General features: G+C 47.7%; 1 protein-coding gene across 1 annotated transcript in view; it reads right to left on the bottom strand.

The window, feature by feature from the left end:
• Positions 1-17,840, bottom strand: part of TCOF1 (treacle ribosome biogenesis factor 1) — a 41,888-nt gene that overhangs the window by 2,463 nt on the left and 21,585 nt on the right. The window contains exons 11-17 of the mRNA XM_083488331.1: positions 16,170-16,403; positions 15,191-15,482; positions 14,086-14,174; positions 8,788-8,995; positions 5,604-6,128; positions 2,628-2,695; positions 556-589 (exon numbers count right to left, since the gene is read on the bottom strand). Of these exons, the coding sequence (XP_083344457.1) occupies positions 560-589; positions 2,628-2,695; positions 5,604-6,128; positions 8,788-8,995; positions 14,086-14,174; positions 15,191-15,482; positions 16,170-16,403 (1,446 nt within the window). The 3' untranslated portion in view covers positions 556-559. The remainder of the gene's footprint in view (positions 1-555; positions 590-2,627; positions 2,696-5,603; positions 6,129-8,787; positions 8,996-14,085; positions 14,175-15,190; positions 15,483-16,169; positions 16,404-17,840) is intronic.

The raw sequence follows: 17,840 nt of genomic DNA, 5'->3' as shown, positions 1-17,840 counted from the left end.
TTAAAAATGCAATTAAAAACAACCCAAAAACCTAGAACAGAATCATATTCGTATACCTTTAAACTAAAAGTGATCCTGGAAGGAATAGGCCCAGCTGCTGGGGGGGGGGTGCAAGGCACAGGTGCCCTCCCAGAAATAAAAAAAAATACTTAACTGAGGTTCTGCCCCCCTGAACAGGAATCCTGGCTAAGCCCATGCCAGCTGCCTTGAATGAGAGTACAGTGGTGCCCCGCAAGACGAAAAACTCGCTAGACGAAAGGGTTTTTCGGTTTTGCGTTGCTTCGCTAGACGAATTTCCCTATGGGCTTGCTTCACAAGACGAAAACGTCTTGCGCTTTTTTTTAAAAGCCGCTTGAAGAGGCGCAGTTGCGACGGACCGTGCTTCGCAAGACGAAAAACATCACAAGACGAAAAGACTCGCGGAACGAATTCTTTTCGTCTTGCGAGGCACCACTGTATTTCCTAAGCAAAAGGCTCTAGCCAGAGAAAAAGAGCCATCGGAATTTGCCAAGTTGACATGAACTAATTGGCAGAATACTTCAAAAAGATACTTACCGGCTCATGCTGCTCCCTCAAGATCACCAGTTTTCTGAAAGAAATCCAGAACAATTTAGGTCTGTTGTTGTTTTTACGCCCCCACCGCCCCAAGAACTGGCACTGCCTCCAACGTCCTTGGCTCCCTTCACAGTACAGAGAACACAGACCCAGTTTCAGATGGTGAAACAGGTCCTTCCAGTTCTTTCTAGGCTCAGCCACGCATGCAACCATCTTTCCTGCTCCCAATCTCAAATGCGGGCAAAATAAGACTCAATTCTCCATTTAAGAAACACAAAGCATGCTGGGAAAGGGCATCTCAAATCTTTAGTGCTCCGGTGCAAAACTTAATTCTGGGGTGGGTGGGAAGGGTGTCAATCTCAAGCTCGTTTGGACTGATGGAAATTTCAGACTCCCTTGAAGAAATTATGTTAGCTCAGGGCAAAGTGCTCGGTTCAGGCCCATTTTCTGGAGAGTCTGGGCAACAATTGAAGCACAAGAACTCATACCATCCTGTCAGACAAATTAAGTAGCTCTAGCCTGGCTTTCACCTCACAGCCTAGTTTAGCTTTTAGGCCATATTCCAGACAACCAAGCAAAAGAAAAACTACTGCTATGCAAGGCTGAACCGAACTGCGTGTGTGTCACACCACCCACCTCAAGACCCTTAAACTAGTCTGCTGCTCTCAGGTATAGTGGTGAAAGCCACCCTGCCACTTGTGTTGAAGAAATCCCCAGCTGCCAATCAGATCGGCTTCTATAGATGGAATTGGGAGGAGGGGATGCCATCAAGTGGCAAAATGTCTTGGGAAAGCCCTGATCCCCCCCCCTCTTTTTTAAAGGGATTGCTTCATGAGCGATAAATGCATCCCACAGCCACGTAACCTAAAGGTAATGAAGTTTAGGAGGAAGCAAAGTTTCTTGCAATGCAAGTTTCCTATGAGCGGTGTCACATGCCAGCACCGCATCTTACAGTATTAGAATGTACCGCAGATTTGAATATGGCAAAATAGTAAAAAGCTAGTTACTGAAATAGAGTATTGGCAGTCTTTCACTCATATGGCAAGGACAAGTTATCTGAAACTAGCTGAATAATTTGGTTTCGGACCAAGTAAATGAACCCAATGTACAGACAGCACTGTATCCCATTGTACTTGACTTTTGTTAAAAACTCCAAGATAAGCAAAGTGAAAAGCTCCTCACAGCACTCACAAGGGACACAATATAGTTATGGACAATATATGCATCCACCTGTATGTGTATATGTGTACATATATACAGTCGTACCTCAGAAGCTGAACAGAATCTGTTCCGGAAGTCCGACTTCCAAAACATTCGGAAACTAAGGCATGGCTTCCGATTGGCTGCAGGAAGCTCCTGCAGTCAATCGGAAGCCGAAGAAGCTGCGTCGGACGTTCAGGTTCCAAAGAAAGTTCGCAAACCGGAACACTCCCAGGTTTGCGGCGCTCGGGAGCCAAAACGTTCGACTCACAAGGCGTTCGGGATCCAAGGTATGACTGTGTTTGGGAGTGAGGGATGCACATGTGAATGTGCCCCAGTGTTAAAATTTCCCTATACACACAGAACACGCCGGGGAAAGAGAAACTGAGCTGAAAAATTCACTTTCAGAGTGTTTTCAAGCTGTACAGTAAGATGGACAATAGGTCTTCCTTCTCATGGATACAAGGAAATAGGTGGAAATAAAGCCACTCCACTAAAACAAAATTTAAGACAGACAAGACTGTTAACATGGGGCAGGGTGTCACCTCCATTCTTTAATCCTGTATTTGCATCATTGATATGGGTTTGTTGTTTCTACACCACCTGCATATAATCCTTAAGCTAAGGAATGCCTCTGACAAGGCTGTCTCCTAGCAACTTTGGAAATATGTAGACCAAATTGCGTAAGTATTCTAGGCTGCAGTCACACCTGGTTTTGGAAAAACAGCATAGTCCTGGAGCCTCTTCAAATGCAAACAACCTAACACGGATGGAGCAATCCTGTATAAGTCTACTCAGAAGCAAGCCCCATTAAGTTCAAGTGCTTACAGACAGGTTTACCCATCCCAAAAAGTTCTCTAGTGTCCTGTTACCTTCTTTTTCTTCTTCTTCTTTGATCCATCTGCGGTAAGAGACTCCAACTTTTTGCTCTTCTTTTTCTCTATAAAACAATTATGCAAGAAAGAAAATAAGAACCTGTTTTTTTTAAATCTTGAGGTTATTACAAATTATTAGCCAGTGTAATCAAGATCTGCTTGGCTCTCCATAAACAGGGGAGGCTGTGGAAGAAGAAGCTCTTCAGTCCTGAAGCAATCTCATTCAGCTATGTGGGATCATTTCCTAGGTTAAGAAAAGAACTACATTTAGGTAACAGCATAAGAAGGCAACTCTCATCACCCCCGACCTTTGGCCATGCTGGTTGAGGCTGATGGGAATTGTAGGTTGGGAAAGACTGGGGAAGGGGGGAACAAAGGCATGTTCCCATTATTTAGAGAAAGCACTTTCCCATTACAGATGAATCCTCTTTGGCAAGGAGAGTCCCTATACAAGGATTTCCATCATTCACAATGACCCTTGTTATGGGCAGTAATGCAGCAAGTGGGATCACACAACAGGCATGGCACACAGCACCCAAGCCCCCATTTAGCAGGGCTAGCGGAGCTACAACAGAAACACAGCGTCCTCGGAACTTGCGGCTCAGGGTGCCCTCCGTCACTAGCGAAAAAACAAATGAAGTTCAGGCCAGAGTGACCCAGCAACTGGAGGGAAGTCTTTGGCGTATACTGCATTCTGCACAACAAAAGCAATATACTTAGGCAATCTCTGTATATTAGAATGTACAGGCTACATGGGAAGGATCGCAGATGCAGTTTCTTTCTGCAAAACCACTAAAATGGTATTTACACAAGAATTTGTGAGAACTTTTCAGAATCTCAGCGTTGCCAATGGGGGGTTTGCAAATGTTGGTGATCATCTTGCTCTTTGGGAATGTGCAAAATAAGCCACAAACATCTAGCCTTTATATATTAAATGACTTTCCAGTCATGTCTCTGGTTTATAGAGGGAGAAACTGAAGACATTCCTTGCACAGATATCAGACACCGCATTCTTTTTTGCATTAGTGATTCATTTGCCCAGTGCCTGGATCAATACAGCCATATGTATATATCCGTGCATAGCTGATTTTTCCAAAAGCTATATATGTTAAGTCAGAGCCTCATCCTTGCCCAACAATATAGCTGTAACTCAGCTTTGTCAGAAATCTCCCCTCCCATCTATTCCATTGCCCTTTCTCATCTTCTGCTGGAGGAGGACTGGAACAGTCTTTCCCTGTGTGAGGCAGCAGCAAAGCGAGAGAGAAATCACTATGGAAGTATACTAGCAACAGGAATGTACCAAATCTTAGCAGGAGCCTCACACAGGCTGGAGCTGCTCTTTTAACAGAGAATGATTAACAGCCATCCTCTCCCCACCCTCTCTGTGTGGTAACAGCAGCTCTCAGCACTTAAAGGCAGCTTTAATACTGTAGAGTCATCAGCACATATATCCACGGCTTGCTCAATTACTGCTAAATGTCACAAGAACTAGCAGCCCTTGAAACTGAATTTCATTCCCCCTGTGAATCTATGCATGGAACTGGGATGGTACTTTTCCATTTGTTTTTAAAAACAGACCCTTTCCTATGTAGGACAGAAGGCTGTTCCCTAGCTCAGTGGGGCCACACAGATGCCTGGCCATTTAATAGCGGAGATTTCTCCTCTTACCCCTGCCTTGCCAGGACCAGCAAAATGGAGGGGAAAATAGAGCTGGGGGTGAGAGTGCATGCACACAATTGGAATGTGCAAAAACACCACAACAGCAAGGGCTGCCCTTTTTATGGGACATACATGCATATGGCTTCTGTCCTTTCCTGCATTTGCAGAAAATGGTCCTTGCTGCTCCAAATTGCACGGCAGAAATCCCTTACAAGCACAGGCATGGCCTTAAGTAGGAAGAGCTTTGCTGAGTAAGGCAGCCAGCTTATTCACTGGCAGCGAAGAAACTCCGGCCACACGACTACATTGTTTGGGAGGCAACATTGCAAAGCAAAGGGAGCCCAGCCTGATGGACCAATTTATATGAGGATAAGGCACATGACCCGGAAGCTGTACGCCGGCTCCCTTGGCCAATAAAGCGAGATGAGCCCCGCAACCCCAGAGTAGGCCACGACTGGACCTAATGGTCAGGGGTCCCTTTACCTTTACCTTAGGCACATCAAGCTGGTCCTAAGTTTGAGATTTATTTTTCACACCCTGCTTTTTCTGTTAAACCACCACCAAAGCAGCTTACTATGCAACGTAATGGAACAAAATAGGGACAATACAACAGCAGGCCCTATTCAGATGCTCTACTTCTGCATTAAATCAAAACCCAGAGTAGCTCTTTCCCCTGACATTGTACAGGGCTGGTGTCTGTAAGGAGGCTGCGTGCAGCTCCACACATGAAAGCCTCCCTATCTTCCCTGCAGATGCTTGGACGGGCACCACTCAGCACCTGTGACACAGCCCTGCCCCCGCCATTTGACACAGAAGCAGAACACCTGAATAGAGACTGCATCAACTGGGTGCATCCACAACAACAGGGAACCCACATAGGCTATGGGGAAACAGGAGGATGAAAAGTTGGGATTGTGTTTTTCGAGACTCTCTGAACACAGGATTCAGAGTCAGCCTTCTGCGTAGCTTGGCAGAAGGGTAGAGAAGGGCAGGCAGCCACAGCCTGGTGACCTCCAGATTTGCTGGACTCCTGACTCCCATCAGCCTAGGTTAGCATGGTCAGTAGTCAGGGATAACAGAAGCCTAATCAAAGCCCACTGAAGAGACGGTCCTCTGCAGAGAAACCTGCTGGTCTGAAATCTTGCATCCTTTGCTTACTAACACAAATGCACACTAAGCTTTCTTGCCAGCTAGCAATACCGCACGAGCCCATCTGGGGGCAGCAGAGTGTGCTGAATAGGGCAAGGGACACCTGGGATTGTATGGTGTGTGTGTGTGTGTGTGTGTGTGTGTGTGTGTGTGTGATGCTCTTACTCTTATCAGCTTTCTTCTCTTTGCTGCCTTTTTTCTTTGGTGTTTCGCTGCCGGTTGAAGACTTGTCTTTCTTCTTCTTCTTCAGCTTTTTCGGCACCTCTACACCACTCTTTGCTTTCAGCTTCTTTCCCTTCGGCTCGCCCAGGCCAGCATCCCCAGCTGCCAGCTTTCGCTTCTTGGACGGCTTCTCTTTTGCCCCAGCCTTGGAAGATTTGGTTGCTTTGGGACGCTTGACTGCCGCAACAGGGGTGGCTTGGGGCTCTCCCTGGGCGGCTGCACCAGGAGCTTGGGCTGCGGCCTCCTCTGAGCCAAGTTGTGCGGTTTGAGTGCTGGCCAGCAGGGTGAGTGGCAACTGCCCTGCAGGTTTCCTTTTGGTGCTGCCGTTGCTCTGGGCCTTTGCGGCAGCTTTCTTCGCAGAGGCGGCTTTGGAGCCGACGCTTCCCGCTCCTTTTTTCCTTGCTGCGGCCCCCTTAGCCCCCTTGGTCCTTGCCACTTCCTTTCCGGAAGAGGGTAATGGGCCAATCTCTGTGGAAACATAATTGAAAGAGAGAATGACTCAAATGCTCTTGACAGCCTTACTAGCTTATGCCTCTCCAATGCCTCCTACTTCCAAAGCACTGCGGCTCATGGGAGGTAAATCAGGCCATGCACCAAATTAGTAACCAAGCTTCTCGTTGAATGTTTAATAGCAGGAGAAAAAGGCCCAACTTATGGAGGGGCGAAGCCAGAAGGTGGTACTGGGGTGGTACTTTGAAGCCTTAGCCTTTGGCCTGTGGTCCCTCAGGGTTCTGTCCCCCATGCTATTTAACATTTACATTAAACTGCTGGGAGATATCATCCAGGGTTTCGGGCTTCTGTGTTACCGCTATGCTGATGACACCCAGCTCTATGTCTCCTTTCCGCCTAAATCCAAGGTAGGGCTGGGCAATGCTGGGTTTTCAACATTGCGATTTATCACCCACCAAACATCGCGGTTTGGCAATGTTGAAAGAAGCTGCATCGGCTCCTGCCGGCAAGGCGTGGGGTGAAACTGCCTCCACTCTCACCACCAGAGCTGAGGCACTTTCAACCCCAACGCCTTGCGGGCTGGGGCCAATTCAGCTGGCCCCAGCCTGCTGCTCAGGAGTGTCTAAAAGAGCCCACACCCTGCAGCTGGCTCCCAAAAGCCAGAGGCGAAGTGGGGGATCTTTTGAACTTCTCCCTTGAGGGGGAACAACAGCCGCCCCCCTTCAAGGGGGAAGTGTTATGAGCAGCTCCGATCCTGCTTCTGCTGGTGGCGAGGGCAGTGGCGCACTCCTCAGCCAAGCAGTTTAAAGAGGAAGAGGGAGGAACAAGCTGTATGGCACCTCGCTGGTGCAGCTTGTCTCTCCCTCTGCTGGTATGAAGGCAGACGATGGCGGTTTCACTCAGCAGTATATCGCTGGTGAAACTGCGGCTTTCTGAGTCCCTCTGCCTCCAGCTGCAGCTTGTTTCTCCCTTGGCGCTGGCAGCAGGAGGACTCGGAAGGCGGTGGTTTCACCAGCGATGTACCGCTGAGTGATACTGTCATCGCGGTCTGCCCCTCATACTGTACTGATATATCGCCCACGCCTAATCCAAGGAAGCTGTCTTAGTTCTAAAATGATGCCTTTCATCGCTAATGGACTGGATGAGGGTGAACAAATCCAAACAAGACAGAGGTTGCCTAGGCTGACTGCCATCAGAATAAACCCAGAGTTTATCATAGCGTCCAAACCCAGTCAACAACAGCGTCCTGCAGTCCATGTTTTGCCAGCTTCCAGCAAGAAATAAAGTGTGTCTTTTTCCTATTTTAGCAGCTATGTTGTGTGACAGTTTGCTCATTTAGCTGGCCATATAACAATTTAAGAAAGCAGTCAGAAAGAGGAAAGGTAGGAGGACACACTTACTCTCACTAGTAACCCTGGGGAATGATCCACAAATCCAACACCTATCAGTTATTCCCTTCAGGTGTCCTGCCCAAGGGATTCCTAAGACCACACACACACAAAAAGCATGCCTGATGTGTTCCTGACGGATGTCCAACAGGTGGCAGCAGAAGACTTGCCCTTATTTTAACGATTCATGTTCTTGGTCAAAGAACTTTACAGAATCCCAGGACACAAACGGAAGCCTTGCACTTCAGACACCATGACTCCAAAGTGCTAAATTTTTAGCTTTTTATAAGAGATCTCCCCCCCCCCCACTTGCTTCTGAAAACCACCTTTTTGGTCAAAAACAGGGCAGAGCCCCCTAAATTGCCTAAGCCTAGGGATGTTAAAAGAACTAGATATCTCACATGACACAGACCCCAATTTTAAAATGTCTGCCACCACCCCAGACATTTAACTGAGAAGATGAGCAGAAGTGGACTAACTGCTTCCCTAAAGTGGCAGGGCGGGGGAGCAATCCCAGCTTACAGGCATCACTCGGCACATAGGTCTATCTGGCCACGCCATGGGTACCAGCCCCTACACCTGATGTCAAGGTGTGGGGCAGGTGAAGTCCTGGCTCAGCTGAAAGGGCAGGAAAGCACTTGCTGGGTCTTTCTAAGCCCCTTGCAAAGCTCTCTGCCAAGAGCCGCAAAGGCAGTATCTAATGATACTGTGCTGTCAAGGTGATTGACAGGTAGGCAGCCCAGGGTGGCGGGGGAAGGTAACAATCTGGCTTGCTGCCCTCGTTTCGTTCCCCATTCCTGTCCTAAAGAAAAACAAACAAACGCTACGCAACACTTCAGAACACAGCTGCCATCTTCAGACGAGTGACCTTAAGGGTGATGCTACGGCTATGGTGTGCAAGCTAAGAACAGACACACTGCATGGGGTTAACCCTTCAGTGCAAAATACTGTCCCCACCCACATGAGGAGAGTCACTAAATATGTCCATGCAGAAATCCGTGGCTGCTATACCCTCTCCCTCCTCCCCCAGCAAGTGGAAGATGTCAGAAGTTTCATGCCACACTGAGTTTGGGAGGAGGCAAAAGTAGCAGCTGAGACTCATTGCTTTAACCCCTCCTCCTGCCCACCCCCCAAACTGAGAAATGGGGACCTCCTCACTTTGTGCTTAAATACGAGAGCTCTCAGGCGGTTGGGACAAGTAGACCTGTGCCCATATCACATCATGACTGATTTACTTGAACATTCCTCTCCTCCAGGCCTTCTGTAAGGATTCAACCTCCAAGACTAACCTGTCTTCTGCCCAACTATTTCCTTAGCATCGGCGTCCGAGTCGCTACTGTCACTGGAAGAGCTGTCGCCAGAAGCCATGCTGATGGGAGGACCACGAAGAGCAGGGGCAGCTTTTCTGGAACTCTGTTTGGATAGCGCAGGAGCGGCACCCTTCGGCAGAGTGGGCAGTGGGGTCTTTATAGGGCCCACAAAGCCCTTTAAGAGGGACTAGAGGAGGGCAGGGGGTGGGGAGGAGAGAGAACACATACACAAGTTAGGAACTGGAAGTTATTGAGGGATGCTGCTATCCGTCTTCAAGCTGAAGAGCATGGAAGTAGTACCTTACAAATCACCACCGGGTAGCCACTTAACTGGATACTTTTTCATAGTCCTGCTGCAATATTGACAGGTGAGAATCCAGGAATGTGGTTCTTCAACCTCTGTTTCTCTTAATTTTAATGAGGCATCAGAGCATTGGTGGAAGGTGGGAAGAGCATTACAAGGAATTGTCAGGGCAGGTTGAGAAGACAATGCCATGTTGCCATCCGCCTGTCTCGAGAGACAATGGAGTGTGTCTCCGGGGGTGAAGTGCAACTGCTGCGTTAGCAGCACTGAAGTGACTTCCCCAGGGCATAAGCCTGGGCTGTGTGTATGAAGAACTGAACTGCCCAGATAGCAAGACCCCACTCTCAACCTCGCTGATGTTGTCCAAAGGAAAGCAGAGCACTATGCTTGGCACCAGCTTGGCTGCAGGAGTTGCTGGAAGGAGGCATATAAGGCTCCATCCAACTGTCTTAGAGACTCCATTCCAGATTTGTGTAGTTTACTCCTTAGCCCTTTCTTCTCCCAGGGGTTTAGGATCAGAGTTTTCCTTCTCCTAGATGGGCTACCTTCCCAGGTTGACGAACCCCATCTGCCCTTGAGAAGACAACAGGAACATAGGCCTTTGGGTCCATTGGGTCCATCTGGCTCAGCTGAGCCTAGACCAGGGGTCATTGGATTCCTGTTCTCATCAGCCCCAGGTCCCATGGCCAATGGCCTGAGATGGTGGAGTTGTAGTCCAGCACCATCTACAGGATACCCGAGTTGGCTCCTCCTGGTCTATACAGCAGCTCTCCAGGGTTGCAGGCTGGATTGAACTTGGGACTTTCTGCATGCAAAGCAGATGCTCAACCCTTGACTTATGGACCAGTTAGGTTGCTAATTCCTCCAGGAGGAGGGAAAAGTTTTGCAGGGAGGTGGGGGTGCTATGTACAAGGACATATTAGTGAATTAAGCTTTCAGGTAGAGTTATGACTAGCCTTAAGCCCGCTGGGACCCGGGATCATCTGCACCATCATCACAAAAAATGTGCCTCCAAAAGGATCTAGCATCTCCCCCCCTCCCCAAGCTTCCAAGATGATCCAGTGGCATGCAGTCTGTGGACTAGAGGGATTAGCTTAGCTCCCCATTATTCTGGTAAAATTACACACACACAAACCTCAGTGCTTCATTTCTGGAAGAAACCCTTCCTTCTCTCTCCTCCCTCCACCAACCCTACTTCTTGGGGCTCTTCTTTAGTCCACTCTAGGCAAGCCAGAGGGCTGCACTCCTTGCATGGCAGATCTGAGGGAGTGCCTGGTGATCTGGTGGCACAGAGCAGCCTGATTATATGAAGCTGACTGGTGGCCCCTCTAGCTCTGTACTGTCTACATTCACCTCCACCTTGCCCCAGCTGTTTGTGGAGTATGTATATGTATCTAAAATTGGCGGTGCTCAAACCCATTCATTCTGCAGAAGAAGATTTATACCCAAAGGATGGTATGTAATTGTTTGTGACCATTAGGACCCACTGGAATGACAAAATGACTTGCAGAGGCTGACATGTTCAGAAATTTGCTTTATCAGTAGAGTTCTGCTCATAACAAGCTGAATCCTACTACTTAAACCATTAAGTTCTACTGTTGTCAGTAGAAAAGGGTGGTGAAAGTTGATGCCTCTGAACATGTGCAGAGTGGCACCCTCTCAAGTGACTGCTGCCTCTTCAAGGCCATTCTAGAGCAGTGTTTCCCAACCTTTTTTGGGCAAAGGCACACTTGTTTCATGAAAAAAATCTCGAGGCACACCACCATGCCAGATGGGGAAAGGTCACTTTTTACTTATGTAAAAAAAAAAAAAAAAGAGTAACAGCATAGAAGGTAATGGTTAGGCTAGCATCCCTCTTCCAAATATGCTAGGTTTTTATTTGCAGGGACTGTTCTACATGGGAAAGCATTCAGTTGCTCCGAAGTTTGGGGGGCCGCGGGGGTGGGCGCGCGTCCCAGGAGGCGGAGACCAGCCCGGGCTGGGAGCCGCGCCGCGGCCCGGGGGTGGTAGGCGGACCGCGGCTCCTAGGATGTGGAAAGGGGACGGCGGCACAGGGGGAGGAGACCCGCACGGCTAGGGCAGCGTGCAGGGGGAGGGGAGCGGGCCGGAGGCGGGCCGCGATCCCGCGCGCCGCGAACATGGCCTCCTTCCCCGCGGGCCCCGCCGAGCCCCCCAGCCGGGGAGGGCGGCGCGCCCCCGCCGCCGGAGGAGAGCAGAGGCAGGAGGAGGAGGACGAAGGCGCTGCCGAGGAGGCGCGCCAACTTCTGCCAACTTCGGCGCCCGCCCCGTCGCCGCAGGCTCCTCCCGGCCGAGAGCCAGAGGACGGCGGCGGAGCAGGAGGAGGAGGATCGGGTTTGGCGACGGCTGCTGCGTCCTTTCCAAGCGCGGGGCTGGCCTCCGCCGCGCCCGATCCTCCGCGCTCGCCGCGCTTCTCGGCGGAGCAGGTCTCGTGCGTGTGCGAGGCGCTGCTTCAGGCGGGCGACCCCAGCCGGCTGGGCCGCTTCCTGGGCTCGCTGCCGCCCGACGCCGAGGCGCCGTGCCTGGAGGCGCAGGCGGGCGAGAGCCTGGCCAAGGCGCGCGCGCTGCTGGCCTTCCAGCGCGGCGACTTCGCCGAGCTCTACCGCCTGGTGCAGAGCCGGCGATGGGATGTGGGAGCTCGCTCGCTCGCCGCCCCGCGTGTGCCTATGTGGGGCACGTTACAGCCGCCCGACTCGCCCGCCTCCCTCCCACGGCACACCAGGCAACGTCTCGCGGCACACTAGTGTGCCGCGGAACACCGGTTGGGAAACACTGTTCTAGAGTAAGGGGATAGGAGGATCTAGGGGTGGAGGATCGTTGTGTGTAGGATATGCATGGCTTAAAAAAAAATTATCAAGTGATTAAGTGCTAGGAAGGTATGATTGCTCTATTCTAATACTTTCCCCTGCCAAATACTGGACACACTGAATGCTGTAAAAGCAGCTCCACTGAATGCCGACAGTTGGGTGGAGCTTGAAACTATTCTCAAAAATGCTGGGTATTATCTACCAGTGTAATTTCCCAAGGCAACTGGCCGTAACTGTTCCCCTACAAATGTCACCACATGCCTGGAGACATGATCTTGCTTCCTCTAACTCTGGCTCCTGATCTGAGAAAAGCATGTTGTAGATTCATAGGTCTTGAAATGCTGATACAGAACTTTACAACGATGCTACAAATTCCACGAGCAAGCCCAGGTCATCTCTTCCTTCACAGCCCCATTTTCTGCCTCTTATGAGCCCATGAAGGAAAACACACGACGAGTCCCGCCCCTGCCTGCCCCAGTGAGGGTAGAAGCAAGGAAGCAGCTCACAGGCTCTGGAGAGCTGGAGAAAGGCACAGGGACAGAAAAACCTGTCCAATGCTTCCATTCCGCCTATTGGGAGGCAGCGGGGGAGAGAGAATTTATGCCAGTATTTTATGGGTTTACAACACACGCAGTAAATTTGCTTCTCTGTTCTCTCCCTGTTAAGCATGCATAGGGGAGGCTGCTGACCATTACCACACTCCCAGGCTCACATGCAAGTCTAATGCGTTGCAGATGTACAGCTCATACTATATGCTGCTCATAAAAGGACATTTTATAGCTTAGACATGGCTTAAATTGCAAATAAAGAATTGCTGCCGTTTGCCTAACACAGCGCCCCTTGTTTAACCGTTGCATAGCCCTGCAGTTTCACCCTGGACCTCTCCCTTAATCAGGCAGGGCAGGTTAACATGAGGTCAGACACAGATATAATCAAGATTCTACTTCCAGGAAGCACCTCTCATTCCGTTCAGCAGGTGCATTTAAGATGACGACACCTTTGCTGAACCTATTCCTATTCTCAGTTTTCTTATGAGTAATGTCAATACCAATTTTTAATATAAAATGTGCAATAAATGTTGAACCCATTTGTCCTGCACTAATATAACCTTACATTTCTTATCTAGTTGCATGCCTCCCTCACTCCCAATCTCTTCCCTTTCATACCCCATGCACTTATTTTACAATGAAGGAGCACTTTTTGTCATTTACAAACAAAATAAAACCACCTCACAAAACCACTGGGTCAGCCTGAAAGGAAAAGAAACATTGAAACGCCAAAATTTTAGGCATCCAGATAATATCAGTATGGTGAAAACCCTCATTTAAACAAATTAGCTTTATATTATAGGCATAAGGAGGTTTAAATATCATTAATTTAAAAGCCACTTTAAGTTCAAGAAAACAGTGCATCTTATCACGGGCTTATGATATCGGGTCCAACTTAAGACTGGGGGTCACTACAGACCCCAAGTGCTGTTCCTGAATACTGTAACTATGTCCTGAAACAACAAATTATCCTTAAAGCAGCTTCTTCTTTCTTTTTGTTTTACATTAAATTGGAAACATTTTTTAAAAAATTATCATTTTGGTCATGAATACAATACCAGATCAATAAATGTTGAACCCATTTGTTCTGCACTCATATAACCTTACATTTCTTGTCTAGTTGCATGTCTCCCTCACCAGCTTGCAGAGAGGGGAGACCTTCCTTCACCAGGCTTGAGTAAGCAGCTGTAAGAACTATTTTTACCAATCACACTTAACATCTGATGCATTTACAAGACCAGTAAAATGCCCTTCTTGCTCAGTGCAGTCTTCCCTTATGAAACTGTGAGACAGGGCTATTGTGTCTCCAGATGGGGTTCAAGACTGATCCCCAGGCCCAAGACTGCTGAAGTGAGCAAAACTCCAGTCTGTACGGTGTTAATAGCAGATAACCATGCAGCTGAATGGTGAAATCCACACCTTGCTGGCATTACTTATAGCTATGAGGCCAAGCCTTATAGTACTACCATCCATCTTGGAAAAATCCTTTGGGCAGACATGCACCATTAAGACAAAACATCAAATGCAGCCCAATGGAATGTGTGCCAGTGTTAAGAGCTGTCTTCTCAGCATGAAGCCCCCATCAATAAGGAAGCAATACCTGCGAAGCCTCCTGGTCTTCATCACTGCTGGTCGCTTCAGATGAGCTCTCTGGCTTCCCCCCCACTCCTTGTTTCTGTGGTATGCTTGCTAAAAGAGAAAGAAAGAGGGGAAACTGCCATCTGTGGTACTTCTACTGCTGCAAAACTGTTGTGACACAAAGAGTATCTAACTGTGGAGACAGTGCCAACCCAAGAGCCTTATGAACTTTTACCCACAGAGTTTGCCCATCCCAACATTGCCAAGGTAGTCGCAGCAAAGGGTACATAGAGGTTTAGGTAATGGCCACTGGGTTTGCTTTAGCTGTGCTATAGGAATACCAAACTTTCCTTACTTTTCGTTTTCCCCCCAAGGTAGGCAAGTGAGGGAGTTATTGGGACAAGAGCTACGTGACCCTTGGGCCCAGCGAAGAGGCAGACCACTTTCAAGACTACTTGAATTACCACAGGCAGCCCACTTAGGGGCCACATTTCCTAAAGGAATTGTGCCAAATTCTACAGTGCTCCACATCTCACATCTAGAACTAGTCTCCTAAAGAAGGTTTGACATACTTAGGGTTTCTTTGAGGGCAATTTTTTAAATTAAAAAAACAAACAAGAAAATCTCCTTGTGAGATCAAGTAAACACTGTGAGAAGGAAAACCATAAACTTCTTCTCTAGTGCCCTTGTAATGACAAAATGAAGATATAACCAAGCAATCTCTCCCATTGAGACTTGGCCAATTGTGCTATCTATCTATCTATCTATCTATCTATCTATCTATCTATCTATCTATCTATCGAATTTCTAATGTGAAATAGCCACTGAGGGTGGGGAGGATTAACTGGAGTCATGGCTTAGTGTCATCACCTACTTCCCTGGCTCAGTCTTGGGATACATGGTGCACCCCTAAGGATGAACAAGAATGCCTATCCCCTCAACAACCAAGATTCCAGGTGAGAGGCTGTGGCTTTCAGATGGCTAAACACCCTCTGTAAACATGCCATGAATAGGCTAGGATCCTTCTCAGCTTCCCCTCTCACGGGGGCACTGCTGTCTTGTTGCATCTCTTCACTGTGCTTGCCACATTCAAAGGGGACTGGAATTCCCCCCATCTCGTCTCTTACCAGGCTGTGGGATCTGCTTGGCAGTTGTCAATGCCTCCTCCTCGCTATCCGAGGAACTGCTGCTTCCAGAACTCTCCTTGTGCTTAGGGATCCCATCGGGTTTATCAGGTGGAGCTTGGCTTAGTTTAGGCTTCTTGGAGGAGCTCTGCTCCACCTTCCCCGTTGTTACTGAAGCAGGGCTTTGGCACTTGGTGGAAACAGAGTTGGGTGTACTAGAGCTGGCCTGTGCACGCTTCCCTGGAGGAGCAGGTGTTTTTACTGCTTTCGGCAGAAAAAAGGGGTGAATGGGGGGCTGCAAAATCAGAAATGTCCATTAGAAGTTAAAAGAAGAGGGTGCAAACTTCACAACCAGCCATTCTTGGAATTAACGGACTATTCTTATGCCTAAAGAAAGCAGGTTCAAACATTCTTGTTTCTATTGCCGCCTATCACACATGAACAATGCAAATCTTCAGGGCAACTCTGTTCCCTGTCACTGGGTATTCCTTAGGAGGCCAGCAACAATGAAGCTCAAGTAGTTGATCTTTATTTTTTGTTTTAAAAAAGCACGTTATTATATTACCAACTCCCAACGCTGATCCCTGTTTCTTTTGTAATTTTTATACTTTTTTTAATGGATTTGTAATTTCTGTAGGTTTGGGGCATGTTTATACTAGAAGGATAGGATATAAATGTTGCAATAAACAAAAGAAAAGAATTTACATAATTAGCAGTAAAGTGCTATCACTTAAGAAAGATCAGAGGTGATGGGAGGAAGGCAAGGGAAATCCATGCCAGAGACAAGTAAAGCAGCCCTACCAAAGTGCCTATGGACAATGACAGTCACTTATGACACTAGTATCACCACTGCCTCAAGAGGCTATTGAGAAGGGAAAGGTGTCATTAGTGCTGGGGACCAGGCAGCTTCACACCTGAAGTTTGAGCCACTAGTACAGCTGCACTCTTTGATTCTGCGCAGCAGAACGGATTCTCTTTTTACCTGTTTCACAGGCTTTGCAGCCGCCACCTCATCCTCTGAAGAATCAGAGCTGTCGGTTTCTGAGCTCTCTGCAGCTTTCTGGAGAGAGGCAGCTGCAGACTTCATTGGGCTTGCTGTCCCAACTTTTCCTGCTGGCTGAGCATTGCCTGCTTTGCCTGATGTGGCACCTGCCATCTTTGCAGCTGGAGCTTTTGAAGGAACGGGTGTGGGTTTCTGAGTTTCCTGAGCTGGTTTCTAGGAAAAGGGAGGATTATTACATAATTAGGTTGTGACAAGAGCAGAAGCTCTATATGCATAGAAACTCAAGGGAATTTATTTCTGTGAAGGTCTAGGTTACCAAACAACAAATACAACATATAACAAAATATGCACATATATTTGTTTTTTGTTAAATTTCTGCTCCATCTTTGCACTTGCCCTTATGTTGCCATTCCCCTCACATTTTTAAGGGTTGTTGTTTTTTTTAAAAAAAGTTTAATTGCTGCCTCCATTAAGAAGACCGCAGTTGCTTCCCCCAAGAAGCAAGGTGATAGTAATGGTGCTCATAAGTATAAAGGGCTGTTATACTCAGTGTAGACCCACTGAAATTAACAGACATTATTATTATTGATAATAATATATAATTAGTCATTTTCCTAACAAAACTGACCCAAAGCTACTTACAAAAATAATACATGGCTAGCTTGGGTACATTTCAGTAACGCTTAGAACATTGAAGACACATTCTGAAACAGAATGGTGTTTTGTTTTGTTTTTTGCAACCCTGTCTGTAAGCTGCAAGCCTTCCCTAGATTTTTAATTTTCAGACAAAATACTATTCAGATTGTTAGTTACCAGCCTCTCCCAACCTGCACCACTGGCTGGAGTTTTTGTGGGGTTTTCATGTGTTCTTCATAATATGCTACACCTGGCACAATAATATAAAATATATTTTATGCATCCAGCATGCATATATTGTATTATATGCTTCAGCCGTGATGTATATGTTATACTTGATTAACAAAAACAATCTTTTTTTTTAAAAAAACAAACAAATCTGTCAGCTGTGCAAAATAATAACTACTTATTTATTCACCACTAGGAACAGTCTTGGCAACTCCTGCACTGGTTCTACCCAAGCACCTGCCTGTTTCTTCTTTTTTGAGACTTCCAAGGAACAGTGGCTTTTAAGCGTGGAAAGCCCTAGAACTGTTTTCAGAAGCAGATCTGGAATCCAAAATGTGGAACAGAAATTTGGGGAGGGAGGGGACAACAAGGCTACTAGAAAAAAGCAATCCAACTATCTGCAAGCACTAGGTAGAGCTCCATGCAACCTTAAGGCCAGAGGAGTGTTCCTAGCCAACCACGACCACTTCATACTCACTCTGTGTCCCACAGCCTGAGCTGAATGGCACAGCCGTTGAGTAAACACAAATGCCCAAATCTATAGCTAGGGGCTGTGAGTGCACACAGTCCGTTACCTGAATGAGCAACTGTGAGCAAAAGGGGTCCTGCACACACAGCAACCCCTTCACAATCTCAAAGCCAGATCTTTTGAAGAAGCCAACGTCCCACTTGTCAGATTTTCAGAAGCAGGAGGCCAATTCCAGATCCTCATCCTCATTCCATGCTAAACAGCCAATCAGCAAATTTTCGAGGCTTTCTTTTTATATTCTAAAAAAATGGTTCTGA

Source organism: Podarcis liolepis (genome assembly GCF_965112155.1).
Source record: "Podarcis liolepis genome assembly, chromosome: 2".
NCBI lineage: Eukaryota > Metazoa > Chordata > Lepidosauria > Squamata > Lacertidae > Podarcis > Podarcis liolepis.
This window is presented reverse-complemented; position numbering and strand designations above follow the sequence as displayed.